The following is a 23253-nucleotide window of genomic DNA, read 5'->3' on the forward strand; positions in this document are numbered from 1 at the left end:
TTCTCCCTCCTTCATTAAATCTAGTGAGGAAGTCCCACCTGGGGGAAATGAGTGACATTTGGGAACAAATACACCTGGAAACTGAGGGTGGTGAGATGATCCTTAGTCTAGCAAGGTGTCTTGGAAGAAAGGGGTTTCTAGTAAGAATTTGAAAGAAAAGAAATTCCTTGCTTTTAGCAAGAATAAGAAGGAAAGACGTTGAGGAGGAAAAGAGGCTGTGCCAAGAATCTGGTCAGGCTTGAGGGTGAGTACCAAACAGGAAACCGACTGTCCAGGCCCTCCGAGTTTCTGCCACAATCCAGTAGCGCTAAAAGAATATGAATATGGCTGTTGGGATTGTGAAAGGGAGAGAGAGGCCTGAGGCGAAGCAGGCAGCTACTGCTGATCCTCCAGATGCTGGCCGATAAAGACACAGTTTCAAATGACGGTTGTGAGAGTGGATAGGAAGGGGAGGATCCAGGAGGCAGAGAATGAATCAGCAGGATTTGGGAGTGGGAGTGGGCGTGGGGTGAACCTGACATTGAGAAGGGATTAAAAGCTACCTGCCTGGGAGTGGGGCAGGGACAGGGTTGTTTGAAGGATTTCCATGCTACTGGTCACAGCAGAGAAATTGGGAAGGGGGCTGGGCACAGACCCTGAGTTCAGGGTGAGATATGTTGAGCATCCAGTTCCGCATCCAAGAGCAGACTGTGGGGAGGAGAGAAAGAAAAAACCTCAGTTTCTACCCTCTAACCCTGCTTCCCAATCTGGAGACTAGCCCAAGCCTTGAGGAATATCCCTCCTGCTCTACCCCTTCTCATCCCTTCCCTGCCCCTCCTCCTAACCAACAGATGGTAAGACTCAATTCAAATTCCTTTGTTTGCCTTCTTTCAAGCCCAGCCTAGTTGTCACTGGGGTTCCTCGGTGATTAAAGAATCCCATCTTGTGCCCTCCTGGGACCCTGCATCCTGGATTCCTAGGGATGAACAGTTGCACACCGCTGCCCCACCTGGCAGCACCTAGAAATCTTCCAGTGCAAAACCTGTGAGCCGTTGAACTTCCTGCTTGGTGACATATTATTTTGATTTTTGGTGACTTTTACTTGGAATAAGTCAACAAACATTTACTAAGCGCCTACCATATGCCAGCATTATTCTAAGTATACAGTGGTGAGCAAAGTTGGGTTGGGTTTTTCAACTGAAAATCAGTGTTTGTGTAACTTAAGCTTAAAATGTATGCAAATGTACAATGAATCTAGATATTCTGGGGCATGGGTAACTTATAGAGTAGCTACAGCAGTACCTTTCGGTGCATCTTTCTGGGAAAATGAGCCACAGTACTGCATCTTGAATCTTGAGGAAAAGCTGAAGTGTCTTGAAGGTATAATTATGGGAAAAAGTGAAAACCTCCCAGCATTCTGTGATCAAAAGGGTCAGAGGTGGGAGGGGGGCTCTAGAGGAGATAATTTGCTCCTGTGTTCACAGTGTGAGTACAGAAGACTCAGAATGAGTGCTGTGTTTGACGAGAGAAAGTGCTTCCAAGGAAGAAAGGACGATCATTTGGCCAAACAGCCTCCCAGGCCTTTCCCCGCACCAGTAGCTTGAAATTGACCTGTCCCCTCCCTCAATGATGTGTACCTGCACACACCCATGCCCTTGGTGAGAGTGATGACAGTCATCACTCTCAAAGAAGCTTGTAATTGAGCCAAGTCTGAGTAACTTGAGCAAACATCCCTGTGGGGATGCCGGTGACTGCTCCACAACTTCCTCCTGCCACGTCTGCAGGAGGTGAACAGCTCAGTTGATAAACAGAAAGAAACTTTGTTACAAAAAGGCCACCTGGCCAGCAAGGGTGTGTTCTGAATGGTTGACCCTGGCTTTCACAAAAGCCAAGACTTTGCCTGGGTCTTGCAGTTTTGGCATCTTTAAAGCATTTGTATCCTTGAGTGGGAGGAGGGCAAACGCCAGGGAGGGGGTCTAAGAGTAGAGTAGGGGAGGCCCAGGAAAACAGCCCTGCCCCAGGCTCAAGGGGGCTATGCTTAGTCCCCAGAATCCCCATGTGCCCTCCAAGGTGGGTGAACAGAGCAGCAGCCTGGGAGTTGGGAGACCAGGTTCTGTTCCTGGGAGCCACTAGCTGTGTGTCACTAGAGAAGTCACCTAACCACTCAGGCCTCACCCATAAAATGAGGGCACAGGACTAACAGACCTAGTCAAAATGCAAGCTACCATGCAATGGCAGAACATCCTATAACTCAAGTACTTGTAGTAAGTGCATTCAGAACGTCATTTAGTGAAACCAGTGCTTAAGCTAGGGCTTAACCCTCTGGCCTCATCTCATTTAACAAGAGTTTATGGAACACCTGGTACATATAAAACTTGCACTAGACTCTGCAAGTGACAAATAGCTGGAAACAACATGGCCTTTCTAGTCCAAGAGTGAAGGAGACACAAGGCAGGCTGTGATGAGGCTGGAGTACAAGTAAAAACAGAGTGCGTAGGGGGCAAGGCCGGGAGAGATTAATTCTGCTAGGAGATCTGAGAATGCTTCTTAGAAGAGGCTAGGGTATAAAATGGAGGGATTGGACTCCATCAAACTTCTATGACTAGACCAAAGTAAGAAAGACACTTTACAATAAAATGTAGTACCCACATATGTGTGACAGGATATCCCAGAAATCTTAGGGCAGCTTTATACTTTAATCATATTAGAAGTATAAATTCTACAAACTATTTAATAACAAAAAACCATCCTTTGAAAATTTAGTCATTTAAACTTCTTTTACCTTATTTAGTTGCATGAATTTCATTTTTTTATTTTGTTTCATTCTTACACTGCGTGTTTCCAGTAATGCATGAATTTTAAATAACACATTTTTATTTTAATGTTTGTTTCGGTCTACTGAAGATGATAAACATTGCCCTGATACAAAATTGAAATTTAAAATTTATTACTCAAACTTCATACAACTAAATAAAGGTAAAAGAATCGTAGATAATATTTTCCATCAGTGTTCTTTATTAAGTCTATAGCATTTATGCTTCTGAAGTTATTAAACCTTAAAACTGCACTAAGACTTTCGATATACTCGATATATAAATAGTAACTGAAATAAAAATTTAACAAAAAACCATATTTACCCATATTACATGTGACTCACTTTGATATTTTCTTTTTCATTCTATTCTGGTTGTCTTTTAGATTTTTTTCATGCTGATTTATAACACTGTAAGCTTATTTTACAGTGCTATAATGAGTTATATTCAGCGGTTTGATAGACACTGGGCCAGGTGAAGCCTCAGTTCCTTACACCAGTGAGAGTAGGTAAGTTCGTGTTCTGGCCAGTGGGGCCAGGGAAGTGAGTCTCATTTGTTCGCTCTAGGAAGGCTTCCTCGGAAGAGGATTCCTGGCATCATCTCAATATCGAAACTAAGATAGTCTGATGAGTTGCAGGTCCAAGGGTGACTGGAGGAAAAATACCGGAACAAATGCTCAACAGCAGGGGGAGGGGAGCGAGTCCATGAAGACCGGGAGGCCAGGCTGTAGGAGCCCAAAGGTGAAGAAGATCCGCGGGACACCGGGAGTGGAACCCTGTGAAGCCCCATACTTGACAAAGTACTATAATAGGGGCTAGTCTTTCTCCATGGCTGGTGGAAGGGTGACTTCCTGGACTTTGCTAATCATATTTCTGGGAATCATCTCCTACTCAGGGAGCAGGAATCCTTAATCCCAAAGTCCTGTGGCTTCCATTGGATTATGTACTTTTTCTAAGGAACTCTTTCCTGTTGCCTTCATGCTGAGCAAAAAACTAGAGAGGGAGTCCCTTACCACCAAGGCTAATCACAGGTGTCTGCTTTCATTTCAGGATGTGGTTAGTACCTTGAGGAACTGCAGGTTTCACAGAGAAAGTAGACAGCCAGGTTGGATCGAGAGAACAGATGCCTGGGAAGAGCTCAATTTAACCCGCGGTCTCTTTCTCCAGGGGAAATAAAAGGAACAAAAACAAACCCCACTGCTTGGGACTGCAGAACAGTGCCAGGATGAGGGAGTTGAAGTGACCTAGTGATTCTGAGTGAATCAGTCAGGGAGGCCTTCCTGAAGGAGGTGAGTCTTGAGCAGGACAACAGTTAGTAACTACAGTGTTGCCATGGCTTTTTTTTCTAACTGTGCCCTTTCTTTCTTGCTGGAGTGGGGAGGTAACAGAAAGCAGCAGGGAAGATGCAGACTGTGGCATGGCTCAACACTGTCACAGGCAAACGCTCCCGGCTCTGCAGGCCCTCTATCTGGAATTCAGTCCCAGAATCGATGGGGTATCTAGCTGAAGCAAAACCCCCTACCCCCTGTGCTGGCCCCAGCATAGTTCCACCCCTGGGACAGGAAACTGCCTCTATACTGAAGCCCGATTTCGTCCTTGAAACCTACTTCAAGCCTACAGGGAACTCTACACTTCCTAGCTTGGCACTTACTGTATGTGCTTTTATTATGTTTTAAGTTTTGAATAGATAACATAGGGTTCAAAGTACAAAAGGATATTCAGTATCTCCTCCCTGAATAGGTACTACCTTTACCCAGTGCTACTTAGTTCTTGTTCTTCAACAAGATTTTAAATCCCCTGGGGAAATGAATTGAGCCTTATACCCCTTTGTGTCCCTCTGTGTTCCAGATGGGGTAAACTGTCCCACCTCTTCACCCAAGGGAGTTTCCCTAGCACCATGTCCTATGTCTTCCATCCACACTGCTACTACCTTGGGTCAAATCCCTAAGCCTCTCTTAACTGGCCATCTAGCTGCCAAGTGGGTCCCTTTCCTAGACAACCTCTGCCAGCTGTCATTGCTGTTCCTGTAATGCTGGGCTCCTAGCTAATCCTTTATTGCTCCCCATGCCTCAGGTCAAGGGCAAACTCCTCAGCATGATGAACAAGGCCCTCAGGACCTGGCTTCAGCCACCTATGCAGGCCCATCTTCTACTCATCAGACTTCACGCTGCCACCATACCAGACTACTTGCAGTTCTCTGATTGGCGGTGCTGTCTCTCCCCCTCGGCCTTTGCATATGCTATTCCCTCTGCCTGAAATGCACTCACCTCGCCTGGCTGAGTCCTACTCATGGGTTAGTGCTCCACCCAAGTTGGCCCAAGTTTCTACCCCTGCAGAACTTCACAGACCTCCCCCTTTGCTGAGTTTCCTGTACCCCATCCCTTGCACCTCTCATGCCGCTTTCTTGGTGGGTAATCTCTGTTTAAACTCTGACCCCCTCGCTCCTCGAGGGCTAGGATTGCTTGTCTCTACATCCTTCACATCTTGCAGAGGACCCGGCAGGTAGCAGGTATTCAACAAACATTGGTGCAATAAACAAATCTCTTCTACCTCCTAGACACTACTTAATACAAAATAGATGTTCAAAGATACTACTTTTGTTCAATTTTTGATGCTGCTGCTAAATCTGATGTTATGAAAGAAACCACCTACCTCCCCCAGTCCAGAGTGAACCCAGCTCCCCACTGAGATCATTCCAGCCACGTGTTCCCCAGATCTCAGACACCAGGCTTCTCCACAGGTGGGAACTTGTGGGTTTAAATAACACCATTAAGTAGTTCAACTAGAGTTACTTTTAAGCAAAACACGCAAGGGGTGATGAACATGGCTTTGGCCAAGGACCAGGTACTTGAGGATAATTGCTGGGAAGCAGAGCAGGGATTTATTATAATAATAGAAATAACTGATACCATTTATTGAGGGCTCAGTGTATGACAGGTACTCTGCTGAGTATTTTACATACATTATCTGATTTAATCCTCACCACAACCCTGTGAGTTAGGTATTAGTTACCCCCACTTTATAGATGAGGATATAGAGGCTTAGAGGGATTAAGTAAATCACCCAAGGACCACACACTTGCTAATGATAAAAATTAACACCTTTTGAGAGCTTACCCCTATGCTAGACTGCTAAGCTTTTTCCATGAATTGTTTTTTGAACTTAATCCTTATAACAACCCTAGGAGGTAGGTGCTATTACTAGAAGAGGCAGAACTGGGATGCGTGCCCAGGTGTCTTGCCACCAACATCTAGTTGCTTACCCAGCGAGCTTTATACTTTCGGAGCTCTCCACAGAAAGTTCTGTAAGCATTCATCCTCTGCAACATGGGGCCACATGCCTGGGGGTGGAAGGTGGCGAATGCCCATGCCTAGTCCTGCCTGGAAGATATTGTTATACAATCTTAGATTTCTTTTAAATTCTTTTTCATTAAATATGAGTAGATAAAGAAGAATATTTCTAAAATGTGTGTAGGGTATGAAGAATAATACCACCAGCAGTCACCATTCGATATAAGAAAAAAACACCTTGAAGTCCCCTGTCCTCCATCTCAATCCTATACCTTTTCCTTTCTCCTCAGAAACTTTGATTATATTGAGTCTTTAGTTTTCTTTATAGCTTTATCACATATTTATATTCATAAATAAGATATTATTTCCTTTTAGCATGTTTTTAAATTTTCTATAAGTGGAATCATCCTGTCTGTGTCTTTCTGCAACTCGCTTTTTTCACCCAACATTATGCCCACCTTGTTGCATGGAGAAGTGATTCATTCTTTGCCATTGCTGCAGAGAACTCCATGGTATGGATGTTTCACGTTTTTATTTGTTCATTCTATTGCTGATGGACTTGTAGCTGTTACGAGTTCGTACCATGTTAGTCAGTGCTGCTGTAAACATTCTTGTACATGCCTCCTGGTTTGCATGGACCAGGGTTTATCAGGGATATAAAACTAAAAGTGGAATTGCTGGCTCATAGAGTGTGCTTATTTCAAATCTTGCTTGATAATGGCAAGTTGTTTCCTAAAGTGGTTATAACAATTAAATATTTTTGTGTAATGTTTCAGTGTTTGGTTACTAAATATCAGAATCTTGGGGCAGAAAAGAAACACTGAATTTTTTTTTTTTTTTTTTTTTTTTGAGACAGAGTCTCACTCTGTTGCCCAGGCTAGAGTGCTGTGGCATCAGCCTAGCTCACAGCAACCTCAAACTCCTGGGCTCAAGCGATCCTCCTGCCTCACTCAGCCTCCCAAGTAGCTGGGACTACAGGCATGCGCCATCATGCCCGGCTAATTTTTTCTGTGTATATTTTTAGTTGTCCATATAATTTCTTTCTATTTTTAGTAGAGATGGGATCTTGTTCTTGCTCAGGCTGGTCTTGACCTCCTGAGTTCAAATGATCCACCCACCTCGGCCTCCCAGAGTGCTAGGATTACAGGCGTGAGCCACCATGCCCGGCCAGAAACACTAAATCTAGACTGTTCATTTTGTGGATAAAGGAAATCTAGGCACAGGAAAGTTGTGACTGTTAAGGTGGTGTCACCATTAGCAACAGAGCCTAGACTCGAACCCCAAAGCCCAACTCCCTCCCTAAGCCTGTCTTGGCTCATTTCTCTCTCTCATCCCCTCTGTTCTCAGGCTGAGGCCCCAACGTGTGGCCACCACAACATACCAGGCTATTTCTAGGGTCAGGCTCAGGATTCTGGAGCTGACCCGGCTGGGGTCTCCATTGGTCCCAGAAGATGAGGCTCTTCCGCAGACGCCGCATGCCCCTGCGCTTGGCCATGGTGGGCAGCGCTTTTGTGCTCTTCCTCTTCATCCTGCAGAGGGATGTAAGTAGCAGGGAGCAGGCCACAGAGAAACCGTGGCTGAAGTCCTTGGTAAGCCAGAAGGATCACGTCCTAGATCTCATGCTGGGGGCTGTGAACAACCTTAGAGATTCAATGCCCAAGCTCCAAATCAGGGCTCCGGAACCCCAGCAGACTCTGGTCTCCACAAACCAATCCTGCCTCCCCGGGTTCTATACCCCAGCTGAGCTGAAGCCCTTCTGGGAACGGCCACCGCAAGACCCCAATGGACCTGGGGCAGATGGGAAAGCATTTCAGAAGAGCAAGTGGACCCCCCTGGAGACCCAGGAAAAGGACGAGGGCTATAAGAAGCATTGCTTCAATGCCTTTGCCAGTGACCGGATCTCCCTGCAGAGGACCCTGGGGCCAGACACTCGACCCCCTGAGTAAGTAGCACCTAGAGTCCTGGGGGGAGGTAAAGGCTTTGCCAAACCAGTGACTGGTATGGCCATGGCCACAGGCCACGTGCCAGGAAAAGAGCTGAAGGAGATTGTAAAATATGGGCAAGAATTTCCTTTAAGCTCTCACTTCTTTCCCAAACCAACTGTACTGATCCCAGGGGTTGGGGTTCAGGATCATGATAGTCCAGCCAGAGGCCCAGGAAGACCTGTGAAAGTGAAACACAATTATGAAGGTGGGAGGGTACAGAAGAAGGAATGAGGCCTGGCACCAGGACCTGGCACAGGGGTGACTGGGAGGAACTGATACCAGGCTGTGGTTTTGGTGGCCTTGCCCTCTGCTGAGGCTGTCGGACTCTAATGCTGAGCTGTTGGGAGAGGGGACATTTACTGACAGTAGCCCTGGAGGTCAGGAATACCCTCACATCTGGTTTCCTCAGTAAAGGCCTATAAGGCCATGAATTGATTCCAACCTTTATTTGAAGCTGTTTGTATTCTCCGTCTTGGACAACAAGACCAGCACATAGATCTTTGAGAAGCAAAGATCTCACTCTAATGTAGCCATGGCTGTGTTCCTACTGTCCTGAAGTTTAAAATTTTGTGTCTTCCCCACTTAGTCTTTGTCTTTTCCAAATCAAGAGTTATACCCTTTTTGGCCTTTTCTCACATGGCAGCCCTCATCCCCAAATTCATGATTCTTTAGAGCTGTGAACCTGGGTTCCTCTGACTTGGACCAAGTATTGTAGCCCTGGGATAAGGAGCCACTTGGAGTTCTCAGAAGCTTCTCAGCAGAGAAGGGTGTTGGGCATGAGGACAGCCAGTGGAACAAGTTGGAGACTCTGAAGGATCCCCAAGAAATCCTGCTACCAGCAGAGGAGGTCGAGAAAGGGTGTTAGGCCACATGGTTCCTTGAGACCCAGGATTCACATGTTCCCACCCTCACCCCAAGATGGAGTGTCAAGAAGGTGGCAGCCTGGCCAAGTGCCACAGAATGTTTGGAGTGGATAAGAATAGAAACAAAGATCATAGGAAATTGTTTGTGATAGTAGTGTCAGATTACAGGGAGTTAATAAAGAAATGGGTGAGAAAGACACAGTAAATTATAAAGGCAAGAGCCTTTTCCTCTCGTTGAGTATGGAAATTGTAGTCACTTTTCTCAGACGTCAAATTTGCCCTTTATTACTTCCCCGCTGGGAGCTCTGGATTGAATTACATTTTGTGCAGTACACATGTTACAGAGGGAGAGCAGCAGCCCTGGGAATTGCTAGCATGGTAGCAGAGAGCAGATGAGAGAAGGAGTGGGGGAGCCTCAGCATCACCACTGAGGGGGTGGATTTTGGAGTGCTTTGGGTAGAACCTGTGGAGAGCCTCAGAGTGGGTAGCAAATATAGGGGGAGACAAGGACAGGGAGCAGCTGTTCCCAACTGCAGCAGAGAATGTAGGCTGGTGGCTCAAAGGAGCAGAGGATGGTTTGGGGATCCTTGGACAGAGCCCTCTCCACCCCCGGAACTCCCAGGGGCCTGGAGAGCTTTGTCCATACTTTCATCCTTCCAGGTGTGTGGACCAGAAGTTCCGGCGCTGTCCCCCACTGCCCGCCACCAGCGTCATCATTGTGTTCCACAACGAGGCCTGGTCCACACTGCTGCGAACAGTGTACAGTGTCCTACACACCACCCCTGCCATCTTGCTGAAGGAGATCATCCTGGTAGATGATGCCAGCACTGAGGGTGAGGCTAGAGGGGCCCTGAGCAGGGGGCCGGGGTCTCCCACGGGCACTCGGATAAAGAGGGCAGGTCCTCTCAAGGGAGCAGGCACCAGCTCACAGCCTGTTGCCTGGCATCACAGCTATTTAGGCCAGGAGTAGGAAGAAGGCAGGGAGGGGACAGGTAGACCACATTCTTGGAGCCTGGACTTCCTTCACACTTCACCCAAAGAGCTCCAAGAGCTTTGCAACTTTGGCCTTCAAGACTCCCTTAGTGCTGCCAAGGCCAACCCCAACTCAGAAATGCTGGGAGAGCCAGGGCAGAGGGTGCGGACAGGCCTTCCCCTTTGTTTTGTACCTGCTAGACCCCTCTGTTGCTCTTGGAGGCTCCACCTCCAGCCTTTTTTTGCTGTAGTTTTTAATAGGTAAGTGAGGTTGCTCATCAAATTTCCACACTTCAAAGCAAATCCACAAGCATCTACTGAGTACTCTGTGCCTGGCTCTGACCTAGGTATAAGGAGATACCATGACAAATAAGACAGACCCTGCCCTGAAAAGGCTAACAACGCTCAGAGGTCAGAAGGCCACTTACAACACCAACCACAGAGCTATGGCCACACCTTGAAGAGATGTGAAAGGGTGTGGACTGGACAGTGTAACACCCAGGAATTTAAATCCCAGCTCTGACTCTTCCTACCTCTGTGACCTTGGACAAGCACTTGGCCTCTCTGAACCTCAGTTTCCTCTTCTAAAAATGAGGATAGTTGGCTTGCTCAATGGTGGGTGAGAGATCTGAGATAAGTCATAAATGAGATCATCATGTGCCACAGAGTACTTGGCATTGAGTAAGAGCACTAATAAGCATTAGTTTCATTTTATTCATTGCATGGGAAGAATGCACTTGGGAGTATGTAGCACGAGGTGTTATTTCTGCCTGGCATGGCTGGGGCTTGTCTACAGTGGAGGCCAGATTGGAGTTGGGCTTTAAAGGATGAGTGTCTAGGAGAGAAGAGTTGGTGAAGGGCATTCCTGCAAGTGAGAATAGCATAACCATGAATGTGTGTGTTTGGGAGAGGTGATGTGTCTGAAGCTTAGGTTTGTTGCAGGAAATGAAACTGAAAAGATGTTGAATTGACATTCATGCCATTATAAAAGTATTTATCTAGAAAGAAATGAGGAGTCATTGAAGGTGTTTCATCTGGAATGTGACCTTGTTTCAGAAGAATGGCAGCTTTGGAAGAGTATAATTGGCACGAAAAGAGGCACAGACCCAGAGGCCAGAGAAGAAGCTCTTATAATCACTTGAGAGTAAGATAGTGGGGCTAGAACCAGGAAAGGGGCTACGGGACTGATGCATGCTTAGACTAGGAGTCTCCAGGAGTTGAGCCCTCCTCGCAGGCGGCACATGGTGTCTGAGGCTCTCCCAGGTTGACCTGTGCTCAAGCTCCCACCCTGAGAGCAAGAACTGGCTTCATACTTCCCAGTGTAAGCGCTGGAGCCACTCCAATGGAGCAGCTGCCTCTCCTTGCTTCCCCCAGCCTCCCTCCTGCCCTCTGGGTTGGGGTGATGTTGAAAAGAGAAATGGGGCTGTGGATGGCAGTGGAAGGAGGGGCTGAGCATGAGCACTGTTGAGCCCATTTCTTCAGGGAGCTCACACCTTCCCGGGGAAGACAGACACTTAGCACTTACCAAGCAAAGGCAAGCAAGTTTCAGGGATGCGGTGAAAGGGTCTAGTGGACGAGGGATGTGTAGATTAGGCTTCTGGAAGGGGAGTGGTGAAGAGTTTGTAGAGATGAAAGGGACTTGGGAGCAGCCTCTGGGGAATCTTGGTAGCAATGGACTGGTTGTGTGGAATAGGAGCAAGTCTGTCAGCTGTCCTTCCTCTCAAACTGGGTGCTTCATAACCCTTCTGCCTCCAGCCCTATGCCACCCACCCCTCAGGAGCTCCTTCCCCTGAATCACATGTGATGGGAGTTGTAAACTGTTTTAACTAATCACCCGGAATTTTGTGAGTCCATAGGTACAAATGCCCAGTTGGGCAACTCCTCTGACTAGCTAGACAAGTGACATAATGCCAGGCTGGCCCAGGCAGCATCTAAAGGGCAGAGCAGCCTGTGCCTAGCAGGGTGGAACTGGCAGAAACCCCAGCAGCCCCTCCAAAGTGCCTGTGCCTAGCAGGCCCCCAGGCACATGTTCGTGTTCTCTCTGGTTGTCTCCCTCTGTTGCCCGGGACTCTCTTAAGGTGAACTGCAGCATCTCTAAGTCACCTGCCCGAAAAGCCTAAATCAGTCGTTCTTTTTTTTCTGGATCCTGGCCTCCTTTGAGAATCTGTTAAAAGCTTCCTAGAATAATGCACCATTGCCCACAATGCAACACCCAGTCTTTGCAGGGGAGCTCGTGGAGCCTAGGTAGGATAAGCATCCCTACCGTGGGGGCTTTCAGACTATAGAGATACTTTAAGCAATGTTTTCAGTTCAGTGGGGAAAAGAAAAACACCCTCAGATCCATGGTCAGAATCTCTGCAGCCCACAGGGGGATAAAATTTCCTCCACATTTGACTGTTTGATCAGATTAGCTGGCTCTCATTACACACACACAAACAAGGGCTGTGTCTCTGCTGAAATACAATGTCCCTGCTCTCCTCCTATCCAGGCACCCAGCAGCAGCCCTGTGACCGTGAGTATAAGGGCATTTGATACTGGGAGGGAAGGAAACCCAGTGCCAGGCTGTGAGGCTTTTTCTTTGCCACTTCAGAACCAGGGCACAGAACTCATTCCTGAGGGGCTGGGTCAGCAGCCAGGGTTCACTCTTGGCCTGGCACGCTCCACCAGCTTAACTGAATTAGAGCACAAGAAGAAAAAACTGCTGGCTAATGGGCTAGTGAGTAATTAGGGAGCTCTTTTAATCAGAGAAGCCAAGAAAGGCTACTCCGAATGCTCCCCACAAATGGAACAGCCATGGCAAAGGCCTGAGGCTTGGCGTGTTAGCAGGGCAGAAAGGCCAGAGTGTCTGGAAGGAAGCAGGAAGAGGACTTGTACCAATTAAGTTTAAGGAGATGAACAGGACTGGACTATGAGACCTTTGTACACCATGGGCAATGTTTGGATTTTTCATGTGTGTGTCTGTGCATGCATGTGGTAAGATACATATAACATAAAAGGTCCCATCGTCACCATTTTTAAGTACATAGTTTAGTGGCATTAAATACATTCACATTGTTGTGCAACCATCACCCCTATCCATTTCCAGAACTTTTGTGTCTTCCCAAACTGAAACTCTGTACCTGTTAAACACTAACTCCCCATGTTCTCCTCCCCTCAGCCTCTAGCAACCTCCATTTTACTTTGGTCTCTCTGAATTTCACAGCTCTAGGTACCTCATATAAGTGGAATAATATAGTATGTGTCCTCTTGTGTCTGACTTAGTTCACTTAATTTCTTCAAGGTTCATTCACGTTGTAGCATCTGTCAGAATTTCCTTCTTTTTTAGGGCTGAATAGTCTATCCTGTGTCCATACCACATTTTGTTCATCCATTCATTCATTGGTGGACAGTTGGGTTGCTTCTGCCTTTGGCAATTGTGATTGATGCTGTTATGAACATGGGCATGCAAATATCTGTTTACGTCCCTGCTTTTAATTCTTTTGGGTATATACCCAGAAGTGGAATTGCTGGATGATGTGATAATTCTATTTTTAATCTTTTTAAAGAAACTACCATACTATTAATATTTAGATTTATTTTCAGTGCAATTTTAAGCCACTGTAGTGTCATGATCTGATTTATAGTCATTTGGGATTTTTGTTTGTTTACTTTTGAGACAGGGTCTCACTCTGTCCCCTGCACTAAAGTGCAGTGGCATCATTATATCTCACTGCAACCTCAAACTCATGGACTCAAGCGATCCTCCTGCCTCAGCCTCCTGAGTAGCTGGGACTATGGGCACACAGTGCCACACTTAGCCAATTTTTAAATATTTTTTGTAGAGATGGGGGTCTTGCTATGTTGCTCTGGCTGGTCTCAAACTCCTAGCCTCAAGTGATCCTCCCACCTCAGCCTCCCTAAGTGCTAGGATTGCAGACGGGAGCCACTGTGCCTAGCCCCTGACTTATAGTTTAAGAGAGAACTCTGCTTCTCACTGTGGCTGCCATGTCAAGAATAGATACGGAAAGTTAGTATAGAGGCCAGGAGAGCAGTGAAGACATTATTGCTGGGGTGACAGTGGGGATAGGGGGAGAGAACTGGCAATACTTGTGGATGTACTGATAGTGGAAGGTGAGAAAAGGAGGGAATCTAGCATGACTCCTAGTTTAGAGTAGCTGGAGGGAAGCTGGCACCCTATACTGACATGGTGGAGACTTGGGGGCAGATTTGGAGGGTGAATCCAGAGCTCTGTTTTGGGCATATGTTCAGTTTTCAGTTTTGTTAGACATCCAAGTGACGATGGCAAGGCAAGGAAGGAAGACCTGGGAGCCGTCTGCGTATAGATGGTATTTCAGATCACGGGACTGAATGAGGCATCTGTGTTGGGGTCACAGGGGTCTTGTGGACTACAGTCATGAGGAATGATACTGGGTTGGGGTGGTGGGATGTGGAACCTAAATTAGGAGGCTGTCACCTGAGGACATAAGGGAGTATGGATGGGCTCACCTGTGTGTCCACACCCAACTCTGGGTCGTGGGTCCAGGGGGGTGTCAAGGGGTGGGACAAATGGAGGGGAGTTTCTTAGGGGAGTCACCTCACTCCACCTAGGAGACCTAGGCCAGGGACTGGGAGCCTCACAGGCTCAGAATGCCCAGGTCCTGCCCAGCCACCTGAGACTGGAAGGAAGGCGTGGGAGAAGGGCTTTGTAGAGCTCAGGTCCCCCTGAGGTTCACAGCTCAGTGCTTCGCAGTCTTTTACCACAAAACCCACTTCCTGTGATTTTTTGTCTCTGGGTTATCTCCACTACCATGAATTTCCTGTGAGCAGCGTTAAGCAAGTTCTCAAGAGAAACGTCAGCCACGCTGAGAAGGTTGAGGTTCCTTCCTCCTTCCTGTCAGAGCCAGACTTGAGGCTGTAATTGGGTTCTGAGTGTAAGAGCTTCTTGACAGCAGGACCCAGACCGAGCCCCTCCCTGCCCAGACTAGTGTCTGGCCCCCAGGCAGTGCATTAGCAGGTGTCTGCTGATCTCATGCTAGGCTGAAGCTGCCACGTGAGGCTAATTTTGATTCATGCGGTCCTGGTACCCAGAGATAAGAGACTTCATTCCTGGAGTAAGATATAGCTCCCTCCTCAGATGACTGCCTCAAGGATCCATTTACAAATTGGCACCATGTCAGAAACACCTGTCTATCCAGTAGACTTGAAGAAGAGAAAAAGAAAAGAGTTGAAGTTCCAATTTATAGAGTTTCCTTCCCGTAGGGCTCCACCCTCCCAGGCAATGACCAAAGAATAGCTTGAACAAGTCCCTTTCTCTCCCTCTTACTCAGGTCTCACACATAGGGAAGTGGCAAGGCCTTGGATGCCTGAGGGAGGTGGCAGAGACCACCTTGAAACCCAGGCACATTAAGGCCTTGCCAAGTGGCCTTGTTGCTTGGAGGGAGGAGGTGAGGAGTCCTCAGACACAGACTGGGTAGGATCCACTGCTGCCTTTTGCAGTTTCTGTGACCCTGAGCTCATCACCTTGGGTCTTAGTTTTCCCATCTGTAAACACTGGGGACAATACTCCCCATTTCATAGAGTTGTTAACCTTCATAGAGATGATTAAATAAGGAAGTCAACATGAAAGACCCTACCTCACCTAGACTGGCCCATAGTAGGTGCTCAAGTGTTCAGTTACAGCAAGCATGTGTGCACTCATGTGTGCAAGATCAATCGTAACCCGCTAAGTTGATTTAAAGGACATACTCTTGTTTGTCACATCTGTCCCCCACCTCTGAAACTATAGGCAACTGCATTCTGCATAGTCAGAACAGAACAGTGGCACAGACCAAAAACCAAAACGGCAGTTAAACCATAGGTAAGATTTGGAGCACCGTGTGTTTCAAGTTGGACTGCTTCAGAATAGAGCTACTGTTAATGCTCTGAGGATTTCAGACTAAGTAACAGGGTGGTGAAGTAAGCCCCCAACCCCCAGAAGGAGCTGAGGATTTCAGAAGAGATAACCCTCCTTTCAAAAAGCTTCCCCAGCCCTCCTTAAATTCAGGATGGTCAGCCCTCCTGCACACCATCCCCAGCCCCACACTACCTCCAACAGACCACTGATCACCTGTTCAGTAATTGCCTGTTCCCTGGTTGAACTTGCTCCCTGGGTGGTGCATTCCTTAGGATGAATGATCATGCCGGCCAGACTCACCACTCCACACAGTCCCTAGCACTGTGCCTGGCCCATGGTAGGCACTTGGTGCATTCTGGGGTTTTGTTTTGTTTTTTTTTTTTTTTTTTTTTTGAGATAGGGTCTCACTCTGTCACCCAGGCTGGAGTGCAATGGTGCATTCATAGCTCACTGTAACCTCGAATTCTTGGGCTCAGGTGATCTTCCTGCCTCAGCCTCCCAAGTAGCTGGCACTACAGGTGTACCACTGTGCTCAGTTAATTTTTTTTTTTTTTTTTTTGTAGAGACAGGGTCTCACCGTGTTACCTAGGCTGGTCTCAAACTCCTAGGCCCAAGCAATCCTCCCATCTTGGCTTCCCAAAGCACTGGGATTACAGGCATAAGCCACTGCACCAGGTCCGTTGTTTTTGTTTTGTTTTTTAATATAATTAAAAAGCTGCTTGGCATGTTTTCATCTTAAAGAATTCCAGGCCAGGCGCAGTGGCTCAGTTTGAGACTGCAGTGAGCTATGAGCACACCACTGCACTTCAGCCTGGGCAACAGAGTAAGATCCCCTCCAGCCTGAGCAAGAGCGAGACGCCATCTCTACTAAAAATAGAAAACATTAGCCAGGTGACTAAAATAGAAAAAAAAAATTAGCGAGGCGTGGTGGCAGGTGCCTGTAGACCCAGCTACTCGGGAGGCTGAGGCAGGAGGATTGCTTGAGCCCGGGAATTTGAGGTTGCTGTGAGCTAGGCTGATGCCATGCTAGTCCGGACAACAGAGCAAAACTCTGTCTCAAAAAAAAAAAAAAACAAGAACAGAGTAAGACCCCCTCTCTTAATAAAAACAAACAAAAAAATTCCATATGCAGAGAAGATAATAAAGGGTATTAGAGTAAGACTTCTTGGGGCTGATCTAGCAAGAAACAACATTTTTGTGTGCTCTGCCTGTCAAACTTGCTATGAAGAGCTTGGGAAACAGGGAATCACCAACACTGAGAAGTGACTGCATATATCGCAGCTCTGAAAGGTGGGGGCAGAGAGCCTGTGTCAGAAGTCTGTGCTTGATTTGAGACCAAAAAACACAACTCTGAGGTGCTATCCTGGACATTAGAGATCGTGCCCAGGTAAACAGGACAAGATCCGGCACCACAGAGCCAGTGCCCTGGCAAGGTGGGCCTGACCACAGGCAGGGCTTCCTCCTTCCTGTCCCCCATCCTCCCCGACCACCCCCTTCCCCACCTTCGGCTTCTGTGGAATGGTTTAGTGCAGGAGGTGTGAGAGAGTTAAAATTCAGGCCCATTGGAGGCCCAGGAGCCCTGGGCTCCGTGCCCACAGGGGATTAGGTTTGCAACAAAGTGGTGAGCTGGTAACGATGACCCTGTCCCTTGCAGAGTACTTAAAGGAGAAGCTAGAGCAGTACGTGCGGCAGCTGCAGGTGGTGAGGGTAGTGCGGCAGGCGGAGCGGAAGGGGCTGATCACTGCCCGGCTGCTGGGGGCCAGCGTGGCACAGGCAGAGGTGCTCACATTCCTGGACGCCCACTGTGAGTACAGAGCGCTGGGCTGAGTGTAGCCTGGTGCCTCCCTCCCTGGCAGGATGAGGAGTGGGGCGGGGGTGCCACAGGGACCCTTCCTGTTCTGCTGGTCCAGGAGTGAGGGAGGCTTGGGACCCACTCTAGCTGCTTCTACCCCTTTCTCACCACAATCCCAAGAATGTTTATCAGGAGGCACAAATAGCCCTAAAACAACTGGTGACCCTAGAATAGCTGGGAGTGTGCTTTGGGGCCGCAGGCACTCATCCCTCCCCCCACCCGCCTTTTGTACCTTGTTCTGAGCTCAGACCCCTCACAAAGGCCTCCTGTTACCACCGAGAACTGGTTTGTGTGGGGCTTTTTTATAGGGCCATGTGGAGCCAGGAAGGCCTCCCTCTTGCCCAAAACCAAAACCCCTCCCCACCGTTGTCAGGGAAAAAAATTGTTCCCTAAGAGTGGTGATATATATTGGGGATTGTGCTAGACATGGAGTCAGGATTTTGGGTTTACATTCTGACTGAGCCTCAGTTTCCTCATTTGTAAAATGGAAATGAGGATACCAGCCTTACCTAACAAAGTTATTACTCCGAGGGTCAAATGAAGTAACATATGCAGAAGTTCATTGAAAATCTCAAATGGCTAGGCAAATGAAAGGGATTATTATTATTCTACAGTTGGGGCTGAAGCTTGAGATGCAAATACCCCTGGGAGAGGGAACACCCCTTCTGAAGTCCACACTTGGGCGGGTAGGGCCGACTCAATGGAGGGACTGGAAACCCTGAAGACAGCTGTTTCTAGGGCCTTCTCTGTGCTTGAATAGTTTGAGTTGACCACGTTACTCCTCTGAGACCTCCATTCATCCTCCCAAACCTGTCTCCCCTTTTGGGTGTGGGCAGTGGTGGGAGGAGAGTTTCAGATCTCTCCGTACTCCCTGCAGCTGTGGGGCTTGCTTGTGCTTCCCTGTCCATAACCAGGGAATGGGTACAGGGTCCTCTTGTTCTCCTGGGTCTTCCCACCCAGCCTGGGGTGGGGCTTGGGCTTAGCTGTGAGCAGGACTCTGACTCTGCCTCCTGGGCTGGGCCTGCAGGCGAGTGCTTCCACGGCTGGCTGGAGCCCCTCCTGGCTCGGATCGCCGAGGACAAGACAGTGGTGGTGAGCCCAGACATCGTCACCATCGACCTTAACACTTTCGAGTTCTCCAAGCCTGTCCAGAGGGGCAGAGTCCATAGCCGTGGCAACTTTGACTGGAGCCTGACCTTTGGCTGGGAAACTCTACCTACACATGAGAAGCAGAGGCGCAAGGATGAGACCTACCCCATCAAGTAAGGACCACAGCCTGGTGAGCCCCCAGCCTGGCCTCCATGGCCCCAGTCCCACCCAGTTCCAGGGACCTGTGCCAGCTCATGTCAACATTTATTAGGCACTTTATCAAGCACTTGACATATTTTATTTAATTCTCACTCCCTACAAAGTATGTGCTATGACTAACCTGTATTACAGGTGAGAACACTAAGGCTCATAGTGATAAACAGCTGACCATGCAGCTAGCAAATGATGGAGCAAGGATAACATCCCAGCTGTCTGACCCAAAGCCCTAACCGTGACACTATACTGCCTCCTACCATAACAGCTTGCTCTTGCAAGCTGTTGCACTTACTGTGTGCCAGGCACTGGACTAAGGATTGTACATACTTTATCTCATTTATTCCTCTCTACTCATAGAAGGACATGGCCAGTGCTTGCAGAGGGGGTGAGAGATGGCAGGTAGAAGCCATTATGGAATAGCCATTGTAATAAGAGGGGGTGGCATATGCCCCCCAGGTCACTGTCTTTGAAAAGACCAAGAACATATTAAAAGAAAATAAGTTTTTTGCAGTTTGAAATTTGTTGCAATTGCCCTGAACTTTTTGGTAAAAGGCCAGATCGTAAATATTTTAACTTTTGCCAGCCACATAGAGTCTATTGCATATTCTTTGTTTTATTGTGGTGGTGGTGTTTTAACAATCCTCTAAAAATGTGAAAACCATTCTTTGCCCCAGAGCGTAATAAAAACAGGCAGCTAGGCCAGATTTTGCCCACAGGATATAGCATGCCAGCCCCTGAGCCACAGGGCAGATAGCTGAAAGTTAATCCACTGTTTAATGCCCATCTGGGTTTGCTTTCCCCTCTCATACCTACCCCGTCCTTCCCTCTCCAGATTGCCCATTGCTGTTGTTAGAGACCACAAGTTTATTTTAACAGTTGTCTCAAACAAACTGAGTTGGGGAGTAACTTTTAGAGTATTCTATGGTTTGGGATTATTTGTGCCATTGCTTTCCTACTGGCCAGGAGACTTAAGGGTCAACTGAATATACATCAGGGATGGAGGGAAGCAGAGGTTGGGGAAACATGGCTGGAGATAAAGGGAAGGTTTGAAAGGGGGAGAGAGTTGGAGTTGTTCCCCCTACACATGCCCAGAATCCGAAGAATGCGCCCCGAGTCTCAGGAGAGAGGGCTCCGATGGGTACCATAGGGAGGAGTTCCATGGATCCTGAACAGTCAGCTGCTCTAGCTCCATTAAAAGGAGAAAGGGAGGCCGGGCGCGGTGGCTCACGCCTATAATCCTAGCACTCTGGGAGGCCGAGGTGGGTAGATCGTTTGAGCTCAGGAGAATGAGATCCCATCTCTACTAAAAATAGAAAGCAATTATATGGACAACTAAAAATATATACAGAAAAAATAAGCCGAGCATGGTGGCGCATGCTTGTAGTCCCAGCTACTCAGGAGGCTGAGGCAGAAGGATCACTTGAGCCCAGGAGTTTGAGGTTGCTGTGAGCTAGGCTGACGCCATGGCACTCTAGCCCGGGCAACAGAGCCAGACTCTGTCTCAAAAAAATAAAAAAATAAAAGGAGAAAGGGAAAAGGGAAGGCAGGAGAGAGAAAAGAAATTGGAACCCCCTACTGCCCCTCCGCTTGTTTCATAGATGCCTTTTGTTTGGTGTGTACTGCAACAAATCCCACCCCCTCGCCCAGCTGTAGGCCAGGCACACAGCAGCACAGACAGGAACAGGGCACCTGGCCCCACCCCATCACTGACGTCCCCGGCTCCAATGTCCAAGGACCATACAACTGGAAGACAAAGCTCCAGTGTTTGAGGAATGAATTTGCTCCTTGGTCCAAATGCCCTGGTGGCACTCACAGCTTGCCAAGGCACTTCATAGTACCCCACCAGGAGGACTGCTGGTGGTACCCTCCCACCCTCACCTCTCAAGCTAATGGGAGGCTACGAGGAGAGGTATAGGGCCCAGGGGATCCTAGGAAGTAGGCCAGGAAATACAGGGTGTTTCCTAGAGGTTGCTTATTGGTTGTGGATTTATGGAGAGTTTATCCTCCATATTTGCCAGTGACTTCTCAGTTGCAAAGACAAAGACAGGCCCCTGTTGGGGAGTCCCTCAAGAGGAAGAAGGTTAGCTTCAAAGCACTCATCTGAAGTTCCAAGGACTCTCTGAGCCTCTCAGGGTACTATTTGGACTGGCTTAGGACCCCTGGAGAGGCCAGAACCGTGACAGGAAGCCAGCCTTAGAAGAGGGTTTCCCGACTGAAAGTCCTTCCAGAAGATGGCTGCAGGAGCCAACTTCAGGGTGACAGGAGAAGCCACAGCGTAACACCAAGGTCAAGCTCCTGTGTAGTCACCTTGATAGATGAGACAATGAACGCTGAGTGGCCCTGACACTTTGTGTATGAGGTACCTTGATAGATTCAGGAGTTACAGGTTTCAGTGTCTTTCTGCTTGGTTGTACCACGTGAAGCCGCCCATTGAGGGCAGCAAAGCCCTATCCAAGCCAACCTGGCCCAGACACAGAAGCCAACAGCTAGTGATGATGTGCTCCTGCCCCTGCCTTCCCTTTGGCTTAGACCTCCCCTTGTCCACTTGGGTACCTGAACTCTTAGCCTAGCCCCTCTTATGAGTAACCTGGTATCTAAATTCTAGGAATGAGATTTTTTTTTTCAATTTATCTTAACTTGGGTTTGTGCTTCCCCACCTTTGTCTGAAAGCCAGAATCTTTTTATAACCTCCCAAATGCCCCTAAAGTCCCAAATGAACTTGATCTCACCTCACTTCCCACCCTGTTTCTGGTGGGAAGCACCTCTTATCGGTTTCCCCTGTTCAAAGCAACTGACAGCTTTTCCTCAAAGCTAAAGTTTCTCATGCAGTAAAAAGCACTGAGGCTAGGCTCCTACTAATACTGTGGCTTTGTAGTCCCCAAAGGGCCAGGGATCCTGAAACACAATGAGGTCAGCCTAGCTAATAATATTCATTCATTCCTAGTTTGGATCCTGCCCATTTTCAAAAACAATTTCACACGGCTTCTGAAAATTGAGTATCTACTATGCTCCAGGCACTTTGCTGCCAAAAAGTAAACAAAGGTAGCTTTAACTTCTGCTGCAAGACTGAGCTCTCAGGGAATGGGATCTGTCTTTCTCAGCTCTGTAATGTCCAACATGCAGCACAGGCCCTGGTGGCCAGTGTTTCATGCACCCTTGGTTGAACAAATGAATGAGTGCCTTTTAGAGTAAGGATAATTATATCTCTCCATGACCTGGTCCTAGCATAGGAAGAAGACAGTAAAAGCTAAGTGGATGAGTTAGGGGAAGGAGGGACAGCACATCCTGGGAAAGAGGAAAGGCCGGGAAATAGGGTAGGAGGCTGAGGAGGGGATTCCACAAACAGCTTTCCCTGCCAGGCTCCTGCTCCTCCTCCCCCAGAAGATGCACATACTTCTCCCTCTGTCTCTCCAGATCCCCGACGTTTGCTGGTGGCCTCTTCTCCATCTCCAAGTCCTACTTTGAGCACATCGGTACCTATGATAATCAGATGGAGATCTGGGGAGGGGAGAACGTGGAAATGTCCTTCCGGGTGAGAGTGAAGAGGGCTTCGGGGGGAACCCACAACATCCCAGGGGACTGGCAGCAGCAGCCTCAGGGATATCACATCTGGATCTGAACTTAAAAGGGTGGCTGTTTTCGGCTGTTTTCCATCATGGCTCCACCTTTCTTTTGCTCCTGTCCCTGTCTGTGGCAGTAGGGGTTTGGCAATCAGATTGGCCAGCTTGAAACAAATTAATGGGCAGAACTTCTCAGCGGGAGGGGATAATAAGGACTGGACAGCTGGGGACTGGGGACTCTTTTGTAATGTCTGTGGAAATAGGGTTAGGGTAAAGGTAGAAACAGGTCAGTAACCAGTCAGTGTCCTTTTTCTGGAAAAATCAGGTTCCCCTTCCCAGGCCAAAGGACTTACGCTCTGGTAGCCTTTGGAGTTTCCCTACCTATGCTCACCACGCTCTTCATAACTGTAGGAGAAGATGGTGGCCCCAGTTCTGGTGCATCCCAGAACTCTGAGGCATTCCAGGAATTAGACAAATCAGGATTAGGTCAGGAAGAAAAGATTGTCTGTCCATGAAACCTACACAAATCCCCATGACATGGAAAAGTAATTAGTAAGTAAATGAACTCATTTATGAAGTCACCTCTCACAGTGTCTGGCACATGTTAAGCATTTAGTTGACACCTACTCTACTACAGGAGGTACTATTTACCTATACTATAACTATGATTATATATTTCTATTACTGCCAAACTAAAAAGAATAACAACATACCTTCCCATCTAAAACCCAAGAGAGAAGACCAATAGGAGGGATGTCTTAAA

General features: G+C 47.9%; 1 protein-coding gene across 2 annotated transcripts in view; it reads left to right on the plus strand.

Moving 5' to 3' along the window:
• Nucleotides 1-23253, plus strand: part of GALNT6 (polypeptide N-acetylgalactosaminyltransferase 6) — a 30705-nt gene that overhangs the window by 2643 nt on the left and 4809 nt on the right. For both annotated transcript variants that reach the window (XM_045554884.1, XM_045554885.1), the window contains exons 2-6: nucleotides 7429-8023; nucleotides 9590-9762; nucleotides 17428-17577; nucleotides 18653-18887; nucleotides 22345-22462. In XM_045554884.1, the coding sequence (XP_045410840.1) occupies nucleotides 7533-8023; nucleotides 9590-9762; nucleotides 17428-17577; nucleotides 18653-18887; nucleotides 22345-22462 (1167 nt within the window). In that variant the 5' untranslated portion in view covers nucleotides 7429-7532. The remainder of the gene's footprint in view (nucleotides 1-7428; nucleotides 8024-9589; nucleotides 9763-17427; nucleotides 17578-18652; nucleotides 18888-22344; nucleotides 22463-23253) is intronic.

This window comes from Lemur catta, chromosome 6 (genome assembly GCF_020740605.2).
Source record: "Lemur catta isolate mLemCat1 chromosome 6, mLemCat1.pri, whole genome shotgun sequence".
Classification (NCBI taxonomy): Eukaryota; Metazoa; Chordata; class Mammalia; order Primates; family Lemuridae; genus Lemur; species Lemur catta.